The sequence below is a fragment of the Diceros bicornis genome, chromosome 12 (assembly GCF_020826845.1).
Source record: "Diceros bicornis minor isolate mBicDic1 chromosome 12, mDicBic1.mat.cur, whole genome shotgun sequence".
Lineage (NCBI taxonomy): Eukaryota > Metazoa > Chordata > Mammalia > Perissodactyla > Rhinocerotidae > Diceros > Diceros bicornis.
Window position 1 is genome coordinate 41669266 of NC_080751.1, and position 8949 is coordinate 41678214.

Sequence of the window (8949 nt, forward strand, 5' to 3'; positions counted from 1 at the left end):
AATAAATAAGATGGATTATACTTGTTTATCTTCTAAACACCTTAACAGATAACTCCTTTGGGCCTTGACAAAGGTGAGAGATGAGTAAAGCAGGAATTATCTTAGTTTTACAAGGAAACCCAGGTACCAAAGAGATTATGTGATTTGCCTGAGATCACATGGCTTGTAAGGGGCAGGGCCTGAACTCCAGTCCTGTTTCTGATCCCAAAGTCCTTGCAGCCCTACCCCGGCTCTGGCTCCCTGGGCGGAGTGAGGAGTACAGCAGTGGGAACTGCATGCTAGCTGAACTCTGAAGAGTCTGTTCCCTGAGTGACCGGCCTGGCTCATCCCCTTCCAGGTTAACTGAGAGAGGGAAGGAGCACTAAAAGGGAACGAGCACAAGGAAACATAGCAAGAAATAAGATCAATTTGGGAAGGGGGCGTGAGTCATCGCGTAGCTTCCTTTTCTGGCAGGTACTGGACCTTCCAACTCGGGCCCGGCTCTAGCCTTTTGGCGGCACACGTGTAGACGTAGAGTGAGCAGTGCTCTGCACCAGACTCCAGATCTGCTCTAGCGGGGCTGTCAGCGGCTTTAGCCTCACTGGGCGCTAGGGGGGGGTGTCTGCCCCATACCCGAAGCGCGCCCGTTGGCAAAGAGCATTTCCCTGCTCAGGCTTTTGGGGTGTGGGACTGGCGAGAGGAGGAAACGGGGGCGAGCCCCCCATCCACGTCCTCGGTGCCCAGCCCCGCCTGGCCGCTGGTCGGCCTCAGCCAGAGCCTAGAGGCCACAACGAGCTAAGGCAAGGCAAGGCGCCCCCTACGGCCGGGGAGAGAAGGGGCTTGGAGGCGCACCAGGCCAAGGCTGCAGCGGGCGGGGAGCCTCGGCGGGCAGCTTCACCTCAACCCCCTGGAGGGCTGGGGAAGGTCCGGCGGACCAGCAGACGGACAGGGTGGCGGGAAGTTGCCTCCATGCCTGCGCGGCTCTCCCGGCCTTTCCTCCAGTCCTCCCAGCCGGCTCCCCCGCCCGGGACGCCCCGCGCCACTCCGCGCCTTTGGCCCAGGCTCAAGGTCTTGTGATGTGATTAGCAAAGCCAGCGCCTTGTCCTCAGACACTCAGCCCTGCCCGGCAGGCCCGGCTCTCAAGCCCTGTTTACTGCAGCCTGGGCGGGGAGGGGGGCGGAGAAACCGGCCCAGGCTCCTCCGGGCGAGAAGGCCGCGGCAGTAGTCCGCGTGGCTGCTCCCGCCCCCACCCCCACCCCGTCTCCACGTGCAGCCGGGATGGAGCCGCCACCCACCGGACTCAGGCCCAGAGCCGCCGCCCCCTGGCCAGGACACCCTTTGCAAACCATCTGGGCCGCGCGGACAGTTGCAAACATTCTTGCGTTTTGCAATTCCCGCGCCCAGTATAAAACCCAGGGTGGAAGAGAAAAGCTCCGCAATTCCACCTAGCAGGACAGGGCGGGGAAAGACACGTCCATGGCTGCAGAACCCCGGCCACGTTACACTTGCTGGGGATTTCCAACAGTGCAGCCTCAGAGGAGGGGAGCCGTATCTACCCGCCGCCACCCCGCTGCACCCATCTGGGCCGAGCTCTACACGCCGCCCCCGGCGCCGGGGCAGTCTGCCCCGCCCCGAGGCCTCTCCACCCCCTCCCCCAGAGGAAAAAAATTGGCGGCGGCCAATGGGAGGCCAGGAAGGCGCCTGACGTCCGCGAGCCGGCGGGCGGCGTTGCCTGGAGACCCCGCCAGGGTCAGCGTACTGTCCCCTCCCCCGGCACGCCCGCCCGGCCGCTGCCGCGCTCCCAGGCTCTATATAGGGCGCGCGCTCGCTGGCCGCCGAGTTCCAGCAGTCCGCGAGCTGCCGTCGGCTCCGCGCGGGGGGGCGGGCCGGGCACCCCGGGGAGCAGAGGAGCACTCTTTGCTTCTCCTTTCCCCCCCACTTCGCACTCCCGGGTACCCTCAAACCAGTCCACGCTGCTTCCCTCTCCCTCTCTTCTCGCCCCCCGGCAAACTTTCGGTCCCTTCCCCGCCCCTCGCCCGTTATTCGTCGTGGCTCGAGCCCGGCCGCGCCGCCCCGAGGGCTCCTCCGGACCTCCCTGCCTGCAGCTCCGACCATTACAGGATCCAGAAACATGTCGACCACACTTCTGTCCGCCTTCTACGATATCGACTTCTTGTGCAAGGTAGGCGGGAGAGCAGGGAGAGGAAGGCGGGCAAGCAGGAAGCCCTTAAGAGTTTTCAGACTTTGCCTTCTGTCCTTGGCTTTTGGGGGACCCCTCCCCACTTTGACTTTTTGGGGTCGGGAAAAATCCCAAAGTTTGCAGTAGTGTGTGCTCTCGCCTTGTGGGCGGGGAGAGGGAGCAGGGAGAGAGGAAGGGCAGGAGAGAGCCGCTGTAGCTGTTTAGTTCCTCCGGAGCCGACCGCGGCCACGCTACCCAAGGCTTCCCGGACGGGGTTTGCGCCGCCCAGGCCGGCGGCCCACTGCTGAGGATCACATGTCGAAACCGAGCGCGGCCTGGGGTGGGAGTCCCGGCTCCTCCCAACGCGAACTTGATTCTTTTGCGCGTGTACGGGCGGAGGGTGAGGGTTGAGTCGAAATCTGCAAAAAGGAAAAAGAACCAGAAGGCTGGAAGTTACCGTGCAATTCGCTCCAATTCTTCCCTCCCTTTCCGTTTTTCATCCCTTCCCCGCTCCCCTCCTTTTGGCAGACGGAGAAATCCCTGGCCAACCTCAATCTGAACATGCTGGACAAGAAGGCGGTGGGGACGCCCGTGGCCGCCGCCCCCAGCTCGGGCTTCACGCCGGGCTTCCTCCGACGGCACTCGGCCAGCAACCTGCACGCGCTCGCCCACCCTACGCCTAGCCCTGGCAGCTGCTCACCCAAGTTCCCGGGCGCGGCTAACGGCAGCAGCTGTGGCAGCGGGGCGGCCGGCGGCCCGGCCTCCTATGGCACCCTCAAGGAGCCGTCGGGGGGCGGCGGCACGGCCCTGCTGAACAAGGAGAACAAATTTCGGGACCGCTCGTTCAGCGAGAACGGAGAGCGCAGCCAGCACCTCCTGCACCTGCAGCAACAGCAGAAGGGTGGTGGCGGCTCCCAGATCAACTCGACGCGCTACAAAACTGAGCTGTGCCGGCCCTTCGAGGAGAGCGGCACGTGCAAGTATGGCGAGAAGTGCCAGTTCGCGCACGGCTTCCACGAGCTGCGCAGCCTGACCCGGCACCCGAAGTACAAGACGGAGCTGTGCCGCACCTTCCACACCATCGGCTTCTGCCCCTACGGGCCGCGCTGCCACTTCATCCACAACGCCGATGAGCGACGGCCCGCGCCGTCGGGGGGCGCCTCTGGGGACCTGCGCACCTTCAGCGCGCGCGACGCGCTGCATCTGGGCTTCCCGCGGGAGCCGCGGCCCAAGCTACACCACAGCCTCAGCTTCTCGGGCTTCCCGTCGGGCCACCACCAGCCCCCGGGGAGCCTCGAGTCGCCGCTGCTGCTCGACAGCCCCACGTCTCGCACTCCGCCGCCGCCCTCCTGCTCCTCGGCCTCGTCCTGCTCCTCGTCCGCTTCGTCCTGCTCGTCGGCCTCGGCGGCCTCCACGCCCTCTGGCGCCCCGACGTGCTGTGCCTCGGCGGCGGCAGCGGCCGCGGCCGCACTGCTGTATGGCACCGGGGGCGCCGAGGACCTGCTGGCGCCGGGCGCTCCGTGCGCCGCCTGCTCGTCCGCCTCGTGCGCAAACAACGCTTTCGCCTTCGGCCCGGAGCTGAGCAGCCTCATCACGCCGCTTGCCATCCAGACCCACAACTTCGCCGCCGTGGCCGCCGCCGCCTACTATCGCAGCCAGCAGCAGCAGCAGCAGCAGCAGCAGCAGCAGCAGCAGGGCCTGGTGCCCCCCGCGCAGCCCCCGGCGCCGCCCAGCGCGCCCCTCCCTTCCAGCGCCGCCGCGCCGCCCTCGCCGCCCTTCAGTTTCCAGCTGCCGCGCCGCCTGTCCGAGTCTCCCGTGTTCGACGCGCCTCCCAGTCCCCCGGACTCGCTGTCGGATCGCGACAGCTACCTGAGCGGCTCCTTGAGCTCGGGCAGCCTCAGCGGCTCCGAGTCCCCCAGCCTCGACCCCGGCCGCCGCCTGCCCATCTTCAGCCGTCTCTCCATCTCCGACGACTGAGGCAAGAGGGCGCCAGTGAGGAGGAAGGGAAGGCCGTTCTGGGGGTGTCGGAGGGTGCCCCTGCCATCTCGCCCCTGCTAGGGGCAGGGGGCCACGGGAGTTGGGGGTGACATAGGCCACAGGCAAGACTGCAGGCCGGACCGAGCACTTGGACTCGAACTTGTGTGCCGGGAGGGGCCCCCACCCCTCCCCTTTCGGTTTCCTCTTTTGTTTTTTTATTATTATTTTTATTATTATTACGAAGTTTCCTTGTTGAGCAAAAAAAGCCAACGAACTTTTTGTATCGATGAACAAAATATTCACAACAGGGCAGTTGTGATGCGAATAGAACAAAAAACCAAACACTTAAACTTTTTAAGGTCTCCGACGAGTTTGGGACTTGAGGAAAATCAACCCAGCACCAGCAGCTACCAACCACCATTCCATATCTTCACTTGAAAAGCATTAGTTACAGTCCAGATGTGGGAACTCTTATCTCGAGAGAAGTTCCTAATTGTCGTTTGTCTCAGACCAGTGTAAACAAAGCCAGCCACCACCTTGCTAAACCTATAAGCTTTTAGAATCCAGTATTCTGCCAAGAATATGCCTTGATAGTAGTCCTCAGCTCCATAGGTTTTTTTTTTTTCTTTTCAAACAAAGTTTTATGTCTGGAAAAAAAACCCTTGCATTCCAAAGTTTCATACTGGTTACTGGTTTCATTGCCACCACTTAGTGGATGTTTAATTTAGAACCATTTTGTCTGCTCTTTCTGGAAGCCTTGGGCAGAGTTTAGTTTGTAATTGTTGGGAATAACTGCTGAATTTTTAGCTGTTTTGAGTTGATTCGCACCACTGCACCACAACTCAATATGAAAAAACTATTTAACTTATTTATTATCTTGTGAAAAGTATACATTGAAAATTTTGTTCATACTGTATTTATCAAGTATGATGAAAAGCAATAGATATATATTCTTTTATTATGTTAAATTATGATTGCCATTATTAATCGGCAAAATGTGGAGTGTATGTTCTTTTCACAGTAATATATGCCTTTTGTAACTTCACTTGGTTATTTTATTGTAAATGAGTAAAAAAATCTTAATTTAAGAGATTGTATGTAATATTTATTTCATTAATTTCTTTCCTTGTTTACGTAAATTTTGAAAGATTGCATGATTTCTTTACAGAAATCTATCTTGATGCTGTGGAAGTAGTTTGAGGAATATCTTATGAGTTTTCTTAGAATGTATAATGGTTGTAGCCCATCCAACTTTAAAAAAAAAAAGTGCCCACATACTTTGCAATCGGGCTTAAATGTGGCATGCTTTTCTCATTCCAACTTTATAAATTAGCAAAAAATGTTTTGTGTTTGCATATTCCACCAGTTCTACTGTGACGTACTCTGCATATAAAGACATGTAGCAATAATGGGGGGATAGTCTCAGTGCCTTTGGAAGGGCCAGAACTTGCCTTAAATCTTCCTCAACCAAATAAGTATTTTGTCTATTAGTGCTTGAGAGAATTTGAATGTAGGATGGGTTCAACTGCACAAAAGGAAAAGATTTTTACCACTTTTTTTTAAATAGATACAAAGTGAAGAGTCCACCTCTTAGTGCTAAAATGGTATGTAGTACATGAATATGCCTTGTTTAATTACAGAAAATTCCAAAACTTGTACTATTTTTTTTTCCGTGTAGAAAGGCAGGAACGCTTTCCTGGACAGCTGATGAATGAGCAGTAGCTTTAGTTTGTACGTAGGTACAGTTGGAGCACTATGTATGTATGTACTCTGGACTACTTTGACAGAAGTAGGTTTTTGAATGTAACAAGATAAGTCAACTTGAGTTGTAATATATTTTGGGGAATCAGTTCACTACAAATTGTGACTGTAAACATTGTACTGTAAATGTTTTGTAGTTTTCCCCCAATAAAATTTTTGGGAAAAAAAAAGTACTGATGTATAACACAGCTTTCTTTTTTTAAACAGGAATATCTAGCTTTCCAGCTTCCCCTGGGTCAGGCATTGCCAGGGTCTTGGAGGGCTTGGGGGCTAAGATTCAGAGAGCCTGCCCCCTATGTATTTCATAGCAAGTTCTTTTAGCTGAAAGAAAGAAATTATTTGGACTGTCAGGGGCATTAGTAGCTGTTCCCCTCGGTAATAAGATGCATCCCAGTGTTAGCTGGCTGGCTGGTGGCAGGGCCTGGCTGGGAGGCCTGAAGGGGTGTGGCCCGCCTGTGAGTCACCAAGTGGATCACGTGTCTGCAGTGGCAGCTGAAGGTCCGACTTTTTCGCTGGGACACCCAGGAAACAGAATTTCTTGGGTGGAGAAGGGAGGAGAGTGTTGCCAGCCCTGCGGGCCTTTAGAGTGCTGAACCAGAGGGTGGGGGGTTAGGCCCAGCCTTTCTTGGGCCCGAGAACCAGGGTTTTGCCTGAACTTTGGAAAGCCTGGCTGTGTCTTGGTCCAGGGAGGAGGGAAGATTAAACAAGTTAAACTTCTATCTGGGTAATGTTTGTTTATGCGGACAGCTTCCTCTGAGAGTGAGCACTCGTTATTTATGCAAAAGAATTCATGTCTGTGCTTTAGACGACTGGAAGGGGCCAGAAAGCAAATTCAACCCAGGTCTCTAGAAAAGGAAAAAAAAAAAAAACCCACCGATTTGTCTGCTGATTCTCACAATTGAACTAAACCTTATATTTTTTTTTCCTACTATTACTTTGAAAACTAAAAATCAGGTTCATAAATCATGTTTTTTCTTCTCCATCATGCTCCCCCCTGCCCCCCGCCCCAGTTCAGATGCTTTTTCCAAAGTAGGTAAGAGATTTAGCAATAGTTTGTTTTCTTATCTGCAACAGCTGGACTCTATCAACCAATACTTGCGTCCCCTCTCTGCCCTGCATTAGCCGGGGGTCTTCTGCGTCTCACAGCTGAGCCCGGCGGGCGGGGCAGTCTGGAGCCCTCCAGGCCTCCGGCAGCTGTTTCACGTTAGCGATGATTGCGCTGGTGTTAACTGGAGCGTTTTGGTGCTTGGCACACGCTGCCAAAGGGGATGAGAAATAGTTTCAAAGTTCTCTCAGATGCCTGGCCCCTGGCTGAGGGCCGCAGCGGTGGGGGAGGGGAAGCCTGAGGCCAAGGAGGGCTTGCCCAGCGAAGACCCTGCAGGCTCCCTGGCCTCTTCATCATAAAGAATGTGCAATGGGAAGGAAAAGTCTAGAATGTGGTGCTATTTAGGCCAAGCTGCATTTCAAAGGCCTTGTTTCCACTTCATTCCAAAACTTATTTTTCTAAACAAGTACTTTTGATCAGCTGGAATGTTAGACTTCTTTTGGGGGTAAACCACATTGATTTTTAAAAACTGGTTTGTTTGAAAGCCCAACTGCTAGGATCTGATGTTTTGTATTTTAGGCCCAGTGGAGCGTGGAAAGCTGGGGGGAATCATTCAGAAATTTCCTCTTGCCGCAGATCAATGGAGGGTATGTAGGTCATTGTCTTTCTGCAGCGGCTGGAATTAACAGCAAACAAAACTACTATTGCTTGATCACCCTTAGGAAAGTTTTCTTGTAAATTAAGGGAACTAGAAGTAAAAATTGCAAGTAAGGACAAGCCAGGATTCCTATCAGGGGCTGGGGAGCGGAACTAAAACTGATTCTGGCTCTAAGACTGCGTTACGCTAAGATAAAATTCTTTTGTAGTCAGTTGTGAAAATGAGCCCAGAATGTGATGGTGTTTAGAATGGCATTTCCCCTGGCTGTTTGAAAACTAAGGTATTTTTAAGCAGCCCAATTAGTTTGTGCCACCTTCTAAATGATTTCAGAAGAGGGATGCGTGCATGTATGTATTTTCCACCCCTCACTCTGTCTGAACCTACTGCTGAGCGTATAAAAGGAAACACACACACACACCAAAACTATTGAGAAGGCCAAAGCCCTGCACTCGCCCGTGGGAATAGGTGGAGGATTGTGAGACCCGGATGCAAGGGCCAGGCCTGGGAGGGCCCAGTGCAGGAAGGACAGACAGGCATAGCTCCTGGTGCAGGTCTGGCCCAGCACTAGGATGCTCAGTGTTAAAACCTGCCTGGGGGGCCTCAGAAAACCCCCTTGCTGGATGTGTGCAGGGAGGAAGCCTGCTAGAGAACGTTTGAACCTGGAAGGGAATCGTCCCCAGACACTTGCTCTCCTTCAGTTTTGCTTGTGGTGACAAGAGTGAGGGCAGATGTGACTCTGGCCACGTCTTCCTGAAAGCGGAAGTTGGGTCTCTGCGCCTTCCTTGGCCTCGTGAGTTGATGAGGCCCCTGGAGGCTGAGCCGTGGCCAGGCTCACCTTCCATCAGGGGCCTGTAGCCAGTCTCCATTGTTGCTACCTCATTTAATTATGTTTATATCTTCTTGTTCACACTCCAGGGGATGTGCAGACCATAACCATCCAGGGCAGTTCCAGTTCTGTGCTGCTGGCAAGGCCAAGAAGGGAGGAGAAGAGGGAGGGCCAGGGAGAAGCCAGGGCCTGGTGGTTGGACAGGCCTGCCCAGGAGGAGCCCTGTGGAAAGGAGGCAGGGTGGGGGGCCCCAGGCGGCAGGAACCCGGGGCACCTCAGGGCCCATCCCTGCGTAGGTGGGTTCTCCCCTTTCCCCTGACAGTTTTTGCTAGGCCTGGAAAGCTTATGAGTGTGGGTGTGTCTGTGTGTATGGAGGGAGGTCTGTGGGGTGTGTCCATATGGAGAGTGTATACGTGTGTGTATCTGTGTCCTTCTCTGTCTAGGTGGGTGTGCACACGTTCGTGGGTATTGCTTTGTGTGCAAGTGTTCAGGAGTCTGTGTCTATGTGTGGTGTTCTGTAGGGG

General features: G+C 54.7%; 1 protein-coding gene across 1 annotated transcript; it reads left to right on the top strand.

The window, feature by feature from the left end:
• Positions 1–1845: 1845 nt before the first annotated feature.
• ZFP36L2 (ZFP36 ring finger protein like 2) lies at positions 1846–4230 on the top strand. The gene is made up of 2 exons (XM_058551344.1): positions 1846–2161; positions 2687–4230. The coding sequence occupies exons 1-2, from the start codon at positions 2111–2113 to the stop codon at positions 4133–4135; spliced, it is 1500 nt and encodes a 499-aa protein (XP_058407327.1). The 5' UTR covers positions 1846–2110; the 3' UTR covers positions 4136–4230.
• Positions 4231–8949: the final 4719 nt, after the last annotated feature.